Source organism: Lepidochelys olivacea (genome assembly GCF_965140295.1).
Source record: "Lepidochelys olivacea isolate rLepOli2 genome assembly, chromosome: 16".
In the NCBI taxonomy this organism is placed as follows: Eukaryota; Metazoa; Chordata; order Testudines; family Cheloniidae; genus Lepidochelys; species Lepidochelys olivacea.
The window spans coordinates 17,028,109-17,044,450 of record NC_140426.1 but is presented as its reverse complement, the minus strand read 5'-3'; the positions used below and the strand labels follow the sequence as shown (position 1 = coordinate 17,044,450).

General features: G+C 50.1%; 2 protein-coding genes across 3 annotated transcripts in view; both read right to left on the bottom strand.

The window, feature by feature from the left end:
* ABL1 (ABL proto-oncogene 1, non-receptor tyrosine kinase) overlaps positions 1–1,941 on the bottom strand; it is a 118,824-nt gene extending 116,883 nt beyond the window's left edge. Inside the window, exon 1 of one of the 2 annotated variants that reach the window (XM_084650536.1) lies at positions 149–1,941. In XM_084650536.1, coding sequence (XP_084506662.1) covers positions 149–284 — 136 coding nt within the window. In that variant the 5' untranslated portion in view covers positions 285–1,941. The remainder of the gene's footprint in view (positions 1–148) is intronic. The other variant, XM_084650539.1, reaches the window with a different exon arrangement.
* A 4,153-nt stretch (positions 1,942–6,094) lies between these two features.
* On the bottom strand, positions 6,095–15,443 carry EXOSC2 (exosome component 2). Its single transcript, XM_084649820.1, has 9 exons — positions 15,223–15,443; positions 14,001–14,102; positions 13,385–13,430; positions 12,612–12,701; positions 11,696–11,761; positions 10,466–10,534; positions 9,417–9,593; positions 8,105–8,233; positions 6,095–7,019 (listed from the first exon to the last, which is right to left on the bottom strand). Exons 1-9 carry the CDS (start codon positions 15,345–15,347, stop codon positions 6,939–6,941), a joined length of 885 nt encoding a protein of 294 aa, XP_084505946.1. The 5' UTR covers positions 15,348–15,443; the 3' UTR covers positions 6,095–6,938.
* Positions 15,444–16,342: the final 899 nt, after the last annotated feature.

Genomic DNA, 16,342 nt, shown 5'->3' with positions numbered 1-16,342 from the left:
AGGGAAGACACAAAGGCTAATACCCTTCTTTCTGAAAACGTTTCAAAATGTTCTTTCAAAACATTTTCAAAACATTTCATACAATTTAAGAAAACACTAATTTGCAGGCTAACTACAAATCAAACAGGGCAGCAATCAAAACACCTACCATGTTCCACGAAGACATTGCAATGTGGGCCTCCATGCCTAGATGATTCTTTCTTCCCTGCTCCTTTGATAAAGTGCAGGGCAGGCAGACTTGGCCTCCTCTGGTCCCCAAGAACTTTTCCAGGCTGCTGCCCCATAAAGTAACAATAGGCAATCTTTCCCAGGACAAGAAGGGTGTGGAGACGGAGATCCCTGATCTTCCAGGTTGGCAGAGAATTTGGAAGTAAAATAATATTTTAGATGTGTGCGTTTGTTGCGTTTACTGCATCAGCAAACTGATCACTTTAAGCAGAGAGTTCAGTCAGGTGCACAGATTCTTTCCACTCTTTAAAAACTGCAACAAGACTCTTCAGGTGGCTTTATGCAAAGCTGAGAGTTATAAGATGTTCCACTTACTTAGTAGCTACAAGTGTTACCAAAGTTTCAAGTTCTTGTCTGTAATGAGTCTTCCACTGAGTAAGTGGGAACTAGTTCATCTTACCAATAAGAAAACCACATATAGGGTCACCCAGGCAGGAAATAGTTATTCCCATTGCAATCAATGTCAGGGTTTCTTTTTTTCTCCTTTTCTTTTGCATAGCACTTAGTTAATAAAGGCCAAAAAGCCAGCGATTTGGCTTCAAGTATTAGTAAAGTCAGAGAGAGTCAAGTGTGTTAGAGTCATTTTAGATTTCCAAATAAACAAGGTGCAGACAGTTCAAAGTCTTTGGGGATCCATAATGACTTTGGAGTGAGGGGGATGTTTCAGTGGTGGAACTTGCAGTCATCCAAGCCCAACAGATTTGCCTTCTCTGATAACAGGTTTTCTGCCACTCTTACCATTGCTACCTCTCTGATGCTCTGGGTAAAGTGAAGCAAGTGATTGGGCACTTCAGGATCATTTTGGAGCAGAAGCAATAACAATCATCAAGATATGACGGGTAACGAATTACCCATCTGCACCAGCTTGCTGCTTATAAGGCAGAGAAGCCAAACCTGACTTGTTCCTTATTGCTCATGAAGGATATAGATGCCACTCTACTCAGGTCATTCGATGCTGGTGGCAGGAAAGAGGCGTTAGTCCAGTGATGCTCTCCAGGAGGAAGGTTTCTGCACAGCAGCCATAAAAGGTCAAGCTGGGGTGACGGGGCTGGCTTCATCCCAATTGGAAAGCGTAACACTTTGAAAGGCCAGCTTGGTGAGTTATAGCAAGGCTATGGCTTCTGATCATCCCAAAGTTTGACAAGGGAGTTAGAGAGGCCAAGAACCCTAATCCCCACATGCCCTGAATGCTCCCAGGGGCCAGAATAATGGCGGCGGGGGGGGGGGGGGAGACACGACTGCAGTATGACAAGGGGGAAGGGTGTCAAACCCCAGTCTCGGGTGGGGAGAGGAAACAAAGAGGATGAAGCTCAGCGCTGGTGGGGAGGAGAGGGGAGATCAAACGCCCCAAAAGGGGGGGGGGGCAAGGCCTAGTCTGAGGAGGGAGGAAGCCCCTTGGGGCGGAGGGCAGGGAAGGGATTAAGCCCCAGCCTGGGGGGAGGGGACCCCAGAGGGACGGGGCAGGGCTGCCGTCTGAGAGGAGCGGGGGCAGTGACGGGCTAAGGGGCCGGGGCTGGGGCCCCCCGGGGGCGGCTGCGAGTTCCCGGCTCCCCCCCGCCCCGGCCAGTCACATCCCCGCCCTGCCTCCGGCCAGCCGCCGCCTCTGCCTCCGGCCGCCTCGCCGCCGCGGGGCTCGCACCGGCACCGGGCGGGGGGGTCCGCTGCCGGCTCGCTCAGGGCGAGAGGAGCCCGCGGCACACGGCGGCCATGACAGGAGCCTGCTGGCGCCCGAGCGAGGCTGCGAGGGGCGGGGCACGCAGCGGGCGGGGGCGGGGCAGGGGGCGGGGCGAAGGACGGGGGAGAAAAGTGGGGAAGGGGAGGAGAAGTGGGGGGAGGGGTCAGAGGAGATAGGGGGGAACTGTACCCAATTGTCTGACAGTCCCACCGCAGCTTGGGGGGGGGAGTCTCTAGTGGGAGTCACCCCCCCCACATAGCCCTTACCACTCCTATGTGACCTGGAGCAAGTCAAGTCAGTTACACTATCCCCTGCCTCTGTTTCCCCACCTGTAGAATAGGGATAATACCACTTCCTTCCGTCCCCCGTTCGGCCGGCTGGGGGGATTAGATTGTAAAATGTGTGGGGCAAGGGCGGGCTTTTGCTACGTGCTCACACAGCGCCCAGCACGCTGGTGGGCTCCTGCTTGCCAGACACCTCCTCCCAGACCTGCTCTGAGCCGGCCTCTCTGGCACTGTACTTCCCAGGGTGGGGGCCCTGGAAGAGAGTCCTTTACCACATTGGGGGATGTGCCCACGGAGATATTGGCAGCATTTCCAAGTCTTGTGGCCTGATCCTGCCAGGTGCACCCAGCAGTTGTTGTTCTCAGAGAGTACTTGGCACTGCACAGGATCAGGCCCACTGAGAGGGCATGCCCACAATTAACCTAATTACATAAGCAGTAATGATCATTTATTTTCATTGGTGCCCACTGTTCTTTATGTCTACTCACTCAATGCTGTTCCTGTCTGCTCCTCCTAGCAACTCCACTCCTCCTGCTAATGCTCGCTCAGACTGCTCCCCAAGCTGGATCTCTCACCTGACCCATTGTACACCCTGGCTCACTACTCTCTCAAAGGACTTGTCTACATGGGGAAATTGACCAGAATAACTATTGCAGAATAAACTATTCCAGAAGAACTCCCCATGTGAACGCTGTTATGCTGGAAAAAGACTGCCTTCTTCTCATTTAGCATAATCCATTTTCAAAGTGGATTAAGCTAAACCAGGAAAAGGACTCTTGTATTTCAAGGAAAAGAGCATCCATACAGGGAATTATTCCAGAATAGCTATCATGCTTTAAATTCACCCTCTACTTTATTCTGGGACAACTTCCCTGTGAAGACAGTGATGGATCCTCTTCTCACAAAAGCTTGGATTTTCAATTGTGCCTAAGGAAGTTAGGTACCCAATTTTAATGGGAGTTTGGCACCTAACAGCCTAAGACTCCTTTGAAAATCCCAGCCTAGGCTCATCTCCCTCTCAGTGCAAGTTATGGGGAAGGGCAGGAATCAAAAGCAGCCTACTCAGATAAGGGAACATGTCAGTTCAGGAATTGAATAAAGAGACTATGTGAACCCCAGAAATGCCCTTTGCAACTTGCCTTCAGGGTTTAGTTGTGGGTTTGCTGCACTAGCAGGAATTGCATAGACCACTGGAGACCTCTAGTGGCCATTTAGAAAAAATATCAGATTCCATTTCTTAGAACACATGAAAGGAAATAGCCCCTTACCTGTGCTGATGCTTCTGTTCAGAGGCCCCCGCCCAGCAGGACCAGTAAGTGTTAGTTACTTGGCTTCACAGTAATTGATATGTTCACACACCTTCACCTGTTTGACACGTCCAAGGAATCTAACTAAGAGCTGGAAACTTCCTCTGCTAAAACCAAAAGGAAACAAAAAGCTCAGATCTGAAACAGATGGGCTGGATTTTTAACTAACTTCTCACGCATCTCTGGCTGCAGATCCATGTGTATCAACCCGTGTGACCTACGTAGACATGTGAGAGGAGATGGGGCTGGTGAAAGACAAACTGGGGCATGGAAGGCGGTCTTATCAGAGAAGCCCCCTACAGGCAAAGACACTGCACATTTTCTGTTAGATAGATAGATGCCCTTCCTTGTTCTTCCTCTGAAAGTTGAGCCTGACCATGGGCCATTTTGATTAGAGATCCACTCAAGAAGAGGCACCACAGGCTCCTTTCTTCCTCCATTCCTGAACCTGAACCTGCTGGTGACAAGAGGAGGTCCCATGGTTACAGTAGAGCGCTGGGAGGAAAGATAGCCCTGGGTCTAAATCCAAGCCAAGCAACTCAGTCTCCACTGGCACTAATCTCATTTGGAAATTGGTTTCTCTCACATCTTTCAACCATATTAGCTAAACTACTTTCAAGAAAGATTTAAGCCCATCTGCACTCCCCCTTCCTCCAAGAACTATTACAGGGTTATAGTGTGCCAGAGGCTGCCAGAGGTCCAGAAATACAGCAATATTTTAAATTCACATAGCAATTTCCAATCAAGCCATTTCTGGATGACAGCTGACAAAACCCTCCTGGGAGGCAGCGAAGAGCAGTAATTTCATCCCTCAGCCCACTTTTAAACCAGGTTAAGGTGCTGAACGTGGTTTAAAGGCAGAGAGAGTAGTTAAGGATACAGGGTAGAATGTGGGTAATTCACCTGGCCGCCTTTTGCCCGAGTCAATCCCCTTGGAAAGCAGGAACCATTGCTGAATACTGTCTTGCTACTTATATTGCTCCACACCCAATAGCATTTAAAAGCTACATACTAAAGCTGGGCAAAAATCCCCAAACTCCCCCTTTCCAGCAACAAACAAAATCTTGACTCAGTGACTTGGGTAAAAGAACATAATCTGCTATCATACAAGGAAAATAAATGCTGCTAACCAATTCTAACACGTACAGGGTAACGGTGAAAGGACACCCCTGTGGTTAAGTCTTCTTGGGTTGTTTTCCTCCATGAATACTTGAATGGCAGAGGTGCCTGCATCATTCACAGGCTCCAGCTTTTAAGGAGAAAAGGAGTACTTGTGGCACCTTAGAGACAAAGAAATTTATTTGAGCATAAAATAAATTGGTTAGTCTCGAAGGTACCACAAGTACTCCTTTTCTTTTTGCAAATACAGACTAACACGGCTGCTACTCTGAAACCAGCTCTTAAGGAGGTAATCTATCCAGACTTTTCCTCCCAACTTGATGATGTGTTTGTCACAGTGTTTAGTAGGAAATGTTCTCAAACCTCAGATGCAGATCACAGCTCTGGTCACTAAAGGTTCCTGGGCCTTGCTGCGTGGAATGCATTACATGGAACATGCAAAATACTCATTTAACAGCTGGAAGATGCAATATATAAAGCTTAGTGCCAGGCTGAAATTCTGAAAACTTGAGTGGAAACTGCCACCTAGTGCTTAGTCAAAGGCAACTGCAGGGGGCAACACGAAGGAGATGGAAGGCAAATTGAGGCATATATCTGCTTCCCATGGAAAGTCTTGGAGCAAAGGCTCCTGCAGCAAAGGGCTGAGCTGAGGATTTTCAATATCAGTATTAGATTAAACCACAAACAGGACAAGTTTCTTGGTTCGATCAATGGGCCCATCGCAGCCAGAATCTCCAAGCACTTTACAAGCCAATTAATTCAGTCTCTGACCTCCCTTATAAAACAGGCATCATCCCCACTTTACAGACAGAGAAACCTGAGGCACAGAGGAATGGCAGACAGTGGTCGAGCAGGAACCAGAAATGCGAGTTGTGACTCAACATACCCTGCTCTACCCACTAACCTCACACTCTCCTGAGGATCCCAGGGAGGACCCATATTTTAAGGGGTGAGGAGTCCTCCTTAGGACGGCCCTGATGGTCCTGACCTAATTCCCCAGGGATCTTTCAGGAAAGCAACTATTGTATAGGAACCACTGGAAGCAAGGCCACTCTGAACTGGGGCGACCGGACAGCAAGTATGAAAAATCAGGACGGGGGTAGGGGATAATAGGCACCTATATATCACAAAGCCCCAAATATCAGGACTGTCCCTATAAAATCGGGACATCTGGTCACCCTACACTGAGCACACGAACACCACACAGGAGCACCATGCAGGGCAAGATGTCCCATGCAGGGAGGCTGGCAACGTCTTGATGGAGAGTGGGTGCGGAGGAGAGGGACAGACAGCTAGCAATAGCTTAGCAAGGGATGCTTCAGCCACTTCTGCACAGGCAGGATGAAGAGATGGGACCCAGCAGGGTATAGTGCAGCCACTGACGTCCTTGTACAGGAAGGACTTGACCTAAGAATGGTTCCATAGTGAGACCCAGTTCATCACGGTGGGACACAAGCTCATCCAAACAAACGACTCACAGATTCTCTCTCAAAAAATATTCTTTATTGAAGATTTTTTTAAAGAAAAATCTAGTAGGAAACAACAGCTAAATCCTTCACTACCAGAGCTCACAGTATCAGACCTACAAAATAAAACACTTGGGATCATCACTTCCATGCATGGGATGGGAAGAAGCCTTTTGCTCTGGAGGATCAAGGCACCTTGCCTGACTACTACCTCTGGGCACTCAATACGCAGTGAGATGGCCACCTGGCACCAGCAGGTCTTTGTACCATTCTGTACGCTATATTCTAAGGGCAGAAAATGCAAGAACTGACCATCCAAATCCAGTGTGTGTTTGGAAGGGGGCAGAGAGAGCCGCACAGCACGCTGACAGAACCATTCACAGGCTCGGCGATGAGTCCCGTCCTTTGGAGATGGGTAGCTGTAATGTGGGTCTTGAGGGGAAAAATGTGTCTCTTGAATAAAGGACATATTGGTAGAACTCCTATCACTGTCATGATCAACCACTGCTGGGACCGGCTACGTGATCCTTGGGGAACGGCCGGGGCGGGGGACAGACGCACACCATAAGGCAAAACAAAATACATTGTTTCCTCTGTCCTAACAATGTGGCCCACGTTAGGGGCACTTTAAAAGCACATTGCCCACCATGGCAACCAGTCTAGCAAGCTACATCCCAGTGGCAGCCGCTCTTCACAAAGACCATATGTCCAGTCTGTAGGGGTTTACATTGCCCTACAAACCAGAAGGAATCCTGTATTTTCTGAGCTCTGGAAAGACATTTAAGGGATTGGGGCAATGCAGGAAGTTGGGGAGTCAATGCTGCTTTGGCGGGATTCCAAGCTGCCATATCTCCTTCCCTCATCCCTCCAGTTCCAACAGCCTCTGCCGGGTCTCCAGCACAATCTCCTGCATCACCTCTGGTTTGAGAACGTCCTTGATCTGCAGTAAAAAGGAGAAGTGCAACGTTTGCAGTTGTGACCCCGGCACATGAAGTGGACGAGGCCATGCCAGGTGCACAGGGCAATGAACTGCAGGCAGGTGTTAATGCAGCATATGGAAACACGGGGGCTGTGGGCCAAGCAGACTCTACTGGCAACAATCACAACAGATGCCCCAAGTCCTGACAGCAAACTAACCCAAGGGCACGAGAGGGGAACTAATGAGTCTTGCCTGGTCTGTCAGGGATGGTCTAGATAATATTTAGTCCTGCCACAAGTGCAGGGGACTGGACTAGAAGACCTCTCAAGGTCCCTTCCAGCCCTACGATTCTATACCTACTGAGTTGAGGGTACAGACACCACAGCCCTTCTTAAATCATGTGCTTCGGTACTTAAGAGGGAGCATTATATTGGAGGTGGAGCTTGACTACATGTCCCACCGTGCCTGGGAGGCTGACACCGGACATGAAAGCAGGAGACATTTTAAGTCTGTCTGTTTGGCGAGGATAGGAGAACAACAAAGGCTTGTTGATGGGATCTCTGTGATAGCATATGGCATTAAAATAATTAACAAATCGTGGGGCAGAGGGGCGTTGACTGCACCATATCCAGCTACAGAAAGTTGGGCACCAGGAACCTTCCAGCATCGGAAGGGGATGTGCATATGGGAGAGAGAAGACAAAACTCTGACCTTCCAGTCCATTCTAGGTGAGACACCTCCTCCTCACCTCACCCTATCCTGGTGCAATTCCAAACCCAATAGGTTTGATGGGGATCAGACAGGAAGGGGCTGTTCTTTCATGCAGGGAAGAAACCTTGTCGTTGCTAGCGATGGAGATATTTGTTTCTATAGAGCCCAAGCTGAACATTACCAGATGTAGGATTTTCAACCCATCCCCATACCAACCTTTCCACAGCCATCTGCTTCACGCTGTGACAGAGGACATCATATTGCCGCTTACGATGACAGAGGACCTTCTGGGTGGATCCCAGGCAGCGAAGGCATGCCCTATCCTACTGGCTTTGGGGTAAAGTGGTGTGGCCTGTGCAGCAGGGAGGGAAGAAAGCAGCAACTGGACTCAGTACCTGATGGGGGTGGGAGGCCTCGTAGCAGTACACAATGCTGGTGTCGTAGAGCATCAGTTTCTGAGCAACCAGAGCCAGGATGCAGTTCCGGAGTCGTGAGATTACCTCCCGGTCATGTAAGGAGACTGGCTGAGAGGGAAGCACGGACAAAAGGGGAAAAACATGGAATGTGAGAAAGGGATGAATTTGCAAGGAAGTACTGGAGGTCTAGGACAACACAAGCGTCACTCCAAACCGAAAACCACATCCAGTAACTTGTATCGTCTACGTAATACAGCTTCTGTCCCTGAAAGTGAATTCAAACGTCTAAGGAGGCAGGGGAACTAGTGATTAAAGCAAGGACTGGGAGCCAGGAATCTTGGGCTCTTTCCACACTGCCAGTTAAGGAATGTGGTCTATCAGTTCTGGTCAACAGCTACTCACTGCCCACGATATGGCTCCACTATAAAGGAAGCCTGGATGTTCAGACAGAAAACTCTTTGTCTGAAGGTTCCCCCAATTCCCCATGTGTACCTCCTTCCACTTCCCCACCTAAAATTCCATGTCTCGGGCAATGTTCTGCCATCCAAAAGCTGAACTGCAGCTTTTTGTAGCCCATTGATGCTGTTCCTTAATTTGGCTGAGTGCACCAGGCCTGCAGCACACACCAGAGGGACGAGAGAGATCAGGACCAAGCATTAAACCTGGGCGCCCCACATGGCAGCACAGACTATCACCATGAAGCTACGCAGCTGTCTGTGCAAGGAAAACCCTCTCCCCACACAAGCCAACTCACTCCACACAGGCAGTGCTAATGGAACAGTCCATTGTTTCAGCTAGGATGCATGCGGTTTACTGCCAATATTAAAGGGCTAGGAATTCGGCTAGCAGTTCACTGTGCGTTAGATATGTGAACAAATCATGGGGGTGCTGACTGAGCCAGCTGTGGTGGTTCCCAGAGACCTGCCTGTTCCCATGGCGGTGGCTCCCTTCCTTGTTTCCAACTGCTAATTCACACTAGCAAACTGCTACAGATATAAATATTTCCTTCATGTGTTCCACATAAGCAACTGCTGTCGTGTCCTCCAGGACATTCCGAGATTGTGAACGAAAGGGGAGATGCCGCAGTGACAATCTCTTTATTCAGGCGTGGGCCATGCTATGAAATGTGTGTAAGCCCTTAGGTTAGCACTTTCCCTGGACACGGGTTCCCTTTACCATAGATACCAGGATCCTGTTTCTTGGCGCCAGGCTATTGAAATACAGCTTGATAATGAGGCCTTTTGACGAGCAACTAACCAACCCAACCACCGCTGAAGCACTGTTTCCTCACCTCCAAATCGGTGACAAAGCCCCCTGCCTCTTCATTCTTCTGCTCGGGCGTTGGATAGATCCAGATGAAGCCGTTGTTGCCAAGGATCACAGAGGCGCCGCAGGGCAGATCATGGAAGTGAGTCTTCTGGCGTTTCACAAGGGAGGGAGAAACCTGAACGAGCACACCCTGGCCAAGCTGAAGAGGAGAGCATGACACTTAACAAGAGAGGGGTGTGGCCCGACCACTGACACCAACTCCATTGGTGGTCTGGGAGCCAGTCAGCTTCAACTCGGGGCTTTGCTGTCCCCGTCTGGGAAATGGGGATATCAACCCTGCCTGCCTCCAGCGTGCTGGGAGGATTAACTAATGCCCAGGCAGCCCTTTGAAGACAAAGAGTCTACGGAAGCTTTCAGTGAGAGATGTACTAATATCGTGATCATACCAACATCCCATCCAGCCCTCCCGAAAGGCAAAGAGCGAGAGAGGCTCCATTTAGCGGCACATTTGATCCAGTCACCGTCCCTCACCCTTTGTACAGTAATCCTGCTCCGCTTTCAGCTTTGAAGTGCTAATATCCCGGGTCTGATAACTGTGAACTGCAGCCTAATTACAAACAGCCCATTGACTTATTTCAACACACAAGACCAGAGACAAATGCCAAGCACATAAAGCCCCCGAGTCCTGGGGCAACAGAGAGAAGGAAAAGGCCCAGGCAGTTCCGGGCAGGAAGAGCTATCAGGAAGTTTCAGCCAAGAGCAATTTCTCCCCAGGGTTCTGATACCCAGAAGGGGTTCACTATCTGTAACTGCTGATAGGGAGGGCTAAAGGGCAAATGGACAAGATACATTTCACACAGGGGAACTCTGCATTTTATTTCACTTTGGGCTCCAGTCCCTTCATCTTCCCAGCCTGCAGATACAGGTTAGTAACAAAATCTTGTTCTTATCTAGAACCCTTCATGCTGAAGGACCCCGCACTCGGGAGCCAACTCTGCTCTCATTTACGCTGGTGCACAGCCAAACAAATTCCAGTGACAAGGAAAAGTAGCAATCTGCTCGGTACCTCACCTTCCCGTATTTCAGACTCCGTGTGTGCAGTGATACAGCCCCATCAGAAAATACTGCCTGGACTTCTGCCTGGCAGTGCTGCTTAAGGAAAAGAGAAGTCTGCCTCCAACCAGCCCCACTAGCCTTCATTCCCCCACCTCCCATCGCTCCTGCTGGGCAACCCACAAACGAAATATTCAGGTGGAGTTTCCCTTTATCCCATAGTTCTCCACCAATCCCCAGCACTGCTGTCTGATGGTACTTTCCTGGTCATTTCAGGGCAGCCTAGGGGCTCAAAGCTCAATCTTTATTCTCAGCCTGGTAGCCTCACAAAGGGCCATGCAATACACGCTATGGAGTGACAAAGTGGCATATCTTAGCATCCAAGACAACACAGGCCCACAAGCCCAGGTCCATCCCCCAGCTAGCCCACCAACAATTAGTCCTTGGGAAGTGGGGAGGGAGGGCAAATGTGCAGAAGCAGCAAACTGGAGGTGAAGGATTTGGGGAACAGCATTCAGACCGGCAGTAAGACCAGCCTGATAAGCCTAGGAGATCACCAGATAAAACAGATTATAGAGCAGATGTTCTCAAACTGGGGGTTGGGACCCCTCAGGGGGTTGCGAGGTTATTACATGGGAGGTCGCGAACTGTCAACCTCCACCCCAAACCCCGCTTGCCTCCAGCATTTATAATGGTGTTAAATATATAAAAAAGTGTGTTTAATTTATTAGGGGGGTCGCACTCAAAGGCTTGCTGTGTGAAAGGGGTCGCCAGTAAAAAAGTTTGAGACCCACTGTTATAGAGTCTAAGACTGAGTGTCTCCTACGATGGTCAGCAGATGATCTCTGCCTTCAGGGATGGTGTGCACATGTTGTTTACCTCCAGCAGCCATCCTAGGACAGATGCTTCCTTCAAGCAAGCATCCCAGAACAGGATTAGAGCCTCATGGAGAGGCTGTCCAGTGCTCCTGACCATGATACACCTACTGTTTAGGCAAAAATGGGACCTAAGGCCAGACAGAACTGGGGAGGCGGAAAAATGTCAGGTGGAAACAAAGGGGAGTATAACACCCTTCCTGTCCCACCTATTTCAGTCAGCGGTGGAGGAGAGAACTCTTGGATTAGGTCACACATATGAAGAAGAAAGGCTCATGTTCTGATTAACAGAGAGAGTTAATCTTCCGGCATTCGGCTATGCACCAAACACCCACAGACGCTTCCTGCCTAAATGCAAACGAAGGAAGGATACACTGATAAGATCCCCTTCCTGTAGATAGTCCCTCATTGCAAGCTCATCCTCCGCTGATCTCCTCCTCTGAAATGTACAAAGGGAGGAAAAGTCATGTGAAAAAGTAACTGATCCCCATCCATTTTAATTCCGTCCACCACAAGCTATGGGGCATGGCCTCCTTAGATCAGCAGATAGAGCACCTGCCTCCTTCTATAGATCATAAAGCCTTCCAAGGGATACTCTGCTGCTGGACGCAGTTTGATCGGGTAAGGCACTGGAGAATATGCTGTAGGAACAATCCAGCCTGGCCAGGATGAGGGTAGCTGACTGGCTGGGACCAATACGTCTCCTCTATCTCAAAGTACCATGATACCCAGAAGTGTAAAAGGTGCAACAGCTACAGGAACAGATACACATCTACACTTCAAGCTGGGAATGGGATTCTGAGCTTGAGCAGACATACCTGTGTTAGCTCTGATTGAGCTAGCACGCTAAAAATGCAGCACGAGCAGCTGGCCCGAGTACATATCTAGTGCCTCTGGCAGGCACGCACTCAAGGCTGCTGCAGCTACACACGATTTTTAGCATGCTAGCTCGATCAGGGCGAAGGTGGGTATGTCTCCCCCCAGCTGGGCATTACATCTCCAGCTTCAAGTGTAGTCCTATCCACCGAGTGTATCAGTTATGTAGATGGAATGACACTTGATGGGATGAGCTGCCTTCATGCAGAAGGTCCTGGAAAGGGATACACCAGATTAACCTGCAGACCTGCATGCATAGATGAATTAGCTGGGCACCAATGCTGCACTCGCAACAGCAACTGGGGAAAGAGATACGCAGCCTCGCAGCTCATCTCAGCGCCTAGCTCCTCACATCTGCTGCCGTTGAGCAGCAAGAAAGGAATCCAGCAACACACTACTTGGCATTCACTCACCAGCTCCCCTCCTGGTAGGTTCATGGACGAGAGAAGCAAGACTGAATCCAGCCTGGCGTTGGTCTCCACCTTCCATCGTTTCTGCTGAACCTGAGGGGAAGGTGAGAGAAGTTCCTCTGTTATTCTGAAACATCAATCATGTGCTTACCAGTGGAGCAGGATTTTTAATGGCCAGTAGAACCAGAGTCCCCAGCAATCAACACCAACCAAGGAACTTCATACAGACAAAAACGAGGAGTAAGTGACGAGATTTGTGCTGTTCTCTGTGTATGTGAACATACCCCACCCGATACAAACATCCACTAAGAACATTAACAGGGGATCTCAGGCACAGATGTAGCACACAAAACGACTTTTAAATCAATTTTTAAGACTCCAACTAAATGTTACATTAACCATGTCCCTTTAACGAAGGAGGCTGATATCATCTCCATTCTACAGATGGGCAATGACTTCCTTAACGTCACACAGCAGCTCAGCCTGGAATAGAATTCAGGATCTTAAAAAAGGAAAGGTCCACTACAGTAAGATGCTGAATTCCCTCAATGCCCAGTGGCAGGTGCTAAAAAGGCTGGATGCTAAGGTGCTGGGCACACTAGAAATGTCACTGATCAGACACAGACGCACCAATTACAGTCCTATGTTGTCACTACTAACCTGTACTAACACTCTTACATTTTAAATGTAGGACAAGTGTAATTCTGGTTTTAGTGTGTTATCAGGGAAAACGAGTCATTGGCAGGAAACAGTGGCCAGGATCTCCTTCGCCTTACCTCTGTGACTCTCCCAACCACAATGTCACCAACTTCCCCATTATACCTGGGAGCAAGACAAAAAGGGAAATTGTGTTCAAGCAAACCTCTTCCCAGACTGGCTCAGACACATCGCTCGACTCAGATACATGTATCAGCAGGAGACTGACTAAAAACACAGCATAAAAAAAAAAAAAAGGCAGGGCCAAGCTGGCAAGAGTCATCTTTGGAGCCTGTGAAAAACTGTAGCATCAGTGTTTCCAGTACTAACCTTTATTACCAGGGATTTACAACTGGCTCAGTACAGGAGTAAGTAGATGAAATTCTCTGGCCTGTGTTACACAGGTCAGACTAAATGATCTAATGGTCCCTTCTGGTCTAACAATACATGAACAATATGGCTACGAAATCCACCAATCTGGTGTAGACGGAAGTATTGATCTGATAAAGTCTGACAATTTCTACATTCACCCCAACATCTCCCACTGTTGGACACACACTGAGACCATCTGTTGGCTTACGCCCACCCTCTCTGAAGTCGTTAAGTGGGAAATGCAGTGCTAGGAATTACACAGAAGGAACATCTGATTTCTAAATAGGTTCAGAAAATGACTTCTGCCTCAAAGTCTGTTCTCACCTGGTTTTCAGAGCTTTGACACAGATCAGTTTGTTCACTCTCTCCACAGCACCTGCTACAGATGCTACAAGTTTCTCATCTCCCATATACGTGCCATGGCCCCTGCCAAAAAAGAATACATCAAACATCCACACATACATCTGCCATCCCGACCACCCTGGGGTTGGCCAACCAACTTTTTCGCACCCCTGGCTTAGAACTGTCACAGAGTTATTAGGGAAAGAGTTCCCAAGCTCCCTAGAATTAAAACAGGAAAGAGAAAGGGGGCTATTTCCCCACCACTCTAGGGCTGAGATCGGTCTCTCTACCCGGTTCCCAGCGAAGAGTCTGTGAAATAAAGATACCTGCAGGTGGTGACATAGCTCAGCCTACATCCTCATGTGCACTAGTGGTCCAGCTTTAAGTGAGACTGATACCCCCCCCCCCAACACTGCGGAGAGGGAGAGTGACTTAGGGCCAGTTCTAAGCATGAGCCAAGCAATAGCGTGAGGGCACTGAGAAGTTAACAGCCAGATAAAGAAGACCAGACCACACCACATCAGACCTCACCCCACCCCTCACCAGCAAGGTGAGCTGGAGGGGAAACCAAAGCAGGGCAAGCAAGTGTTCAGGGGTCCCCTGAGTAACCACAATGACTCTCGCTTGCGGACCCAGCCCCGAGGAGAAGCCGTTTTCTGCATCTCGACTCTGGGGGTAGAAGCAGGGGCAGGGAGGAATGAGCAGCCCCCCAGAAAACATGGGATTGAAGGAGAACTCTGTTAATTCCCAGTAGCCACTGGGATGGTGTGGAGGAAGAGACCCTGTCCCACAACCCTCGGAAAGGGGACAGGGAAGCTGCAGCATAGCCCCATTCCGTGCAGTATAAGGGACCCTGCCCCATAGCCTTAGCTGCTAGGATGGGGGGAAAGGGAGGGCTGCCATTGGGATGCAGGAGGACAAAAGTACCCTGCCCCATAACCCACGCCCTGGGGAGGGGCGCTGGGCTGCACCCTAGCCACATGTCTGGGGGGATAAGGACCCATAGCCCATGCCCCAGGGCTGTGTGGCAGCGCCATAACCTCCTGTTTGGTGGGATAAGGGACCCTGCCCCATAGCCCATGCGCCGGGGGGGGGCGGCTGAGTCACAGCCCCATATCTGGGGGGATAAGGGACACTGCCCCACAGTCTCTGAGCTGCGGGGAAGGGCCCTACCGGTGGAAGAAATCTGGGGGAGGCCCCTCACCTCATGTAGCCCGTGTCTGTGGTGATCGTGTCCCCCGGAGCCACCAGGTGCTTGTCGCTCCCCTGCGCCAGGCTCTGGACCACCAGCTTGCGGGCCACCGGCAGCCGCACCTCTATTGCCGCCATCTTAACTCCTGGCACTTTCCTTCCTAGGCTTCAGTGCCCGTCTGAACCACACGTTCTCTCCGCCATGTCAGTTACAGGCAAGCGCGTGCGTGGGAGCTGCCATCTTGGCTTGGGGCGCCGCCATCTTGGATGAGGGCCCGGCGAGCCTCAGCAGTGACAAGACTGGGGAAGCCATATTGGATCCTGGCAGAGAGCGGGACTGGCCTTCACTGCGTTGGGTTCAAAGGAAGGGACAGGTGTCGAGCCAAGTTTAGTGCTGGCAAGCTGCCTCGGGCTCTGGTGCCTTCCAGTGCTGGTTGTGGGGTTTAAGGCTACAGGAAAATGGCCCCCCAAGACAGGCCACATGTTGGTAATGCCCAGAGGCAGTATTTCATAGTGAGCGCTGCACGCCGGCCATAGTAACTGTGGGCGTATTCGGCCCCACATCCCCTTGGGGCCCACGGGCCCTATACGCATGGCCAGCACTGGCACCAGCGGGCAGCCACCCCCCTGCAGAACGGTGGGGAGCAGCAAATCCCCACTAAACGATGCTGCCGCAGCGGTGTTACCAACTCTCATGATTTTGTCATGAGTCTCGTGCTAATTATTGTTTTCCTTAAAGCCCCAGCGCCTTCAAACCAGATCCCAAAGCACTCAACAACTCTGTCATGCACAGGCTTCATTTCAGCTATCCCTGAGACACAGCCTACTCCGGGGCACAGCAGCTGTCTAACAGCTCACGGCATTGCTAAATGAGCGTCTGACTCAGTGGAGCTCAACCATGGGTTATGCAGCTCTCCATGGGTTACGTGGGCCACATCCACTCTCTCTATATACTACCTGTATGGCCCAGAGGAGGTCACATGGGCCGCAGCTGTGTGCTGATTGGGCCACAAGCAGCCCGTGGGTTGAGCACCACTGGTCTGACTGAAACTGCAAGAATGTAGTGTCTACACGTAGACAGGAAAAGGAATGTAATGTTAAGAAACTAATTTTTACAACTAAGAAAAACCAGC

Excerpts from the sequence above, each read along its gene's own strand:
- EXOSC2 (XM_084649820.1), bottom strand. The coding sequence starts at position 15,347 with ATGGCGGCAATAGAGGTGCGGCTGCCGGTGGCCCGCAAGCTGGTGGTC. Across the intron at positions 13,431-14,000 it reads GTCAAAGCTCTGAAAACCAG|GTATAATGGGGAAGTTGGTG; the intron begins GTGAGAACAGAC and ends TCTTGCTCCCAG. Across the intron at positions 9,594-10,465 it reads GGAGTCTGAAATACGGGAAG|CTTGGCCAGGGTGTGCTCGT; the intron begins GTGAGGTACCGA and ends TCTCCTCTTCAG.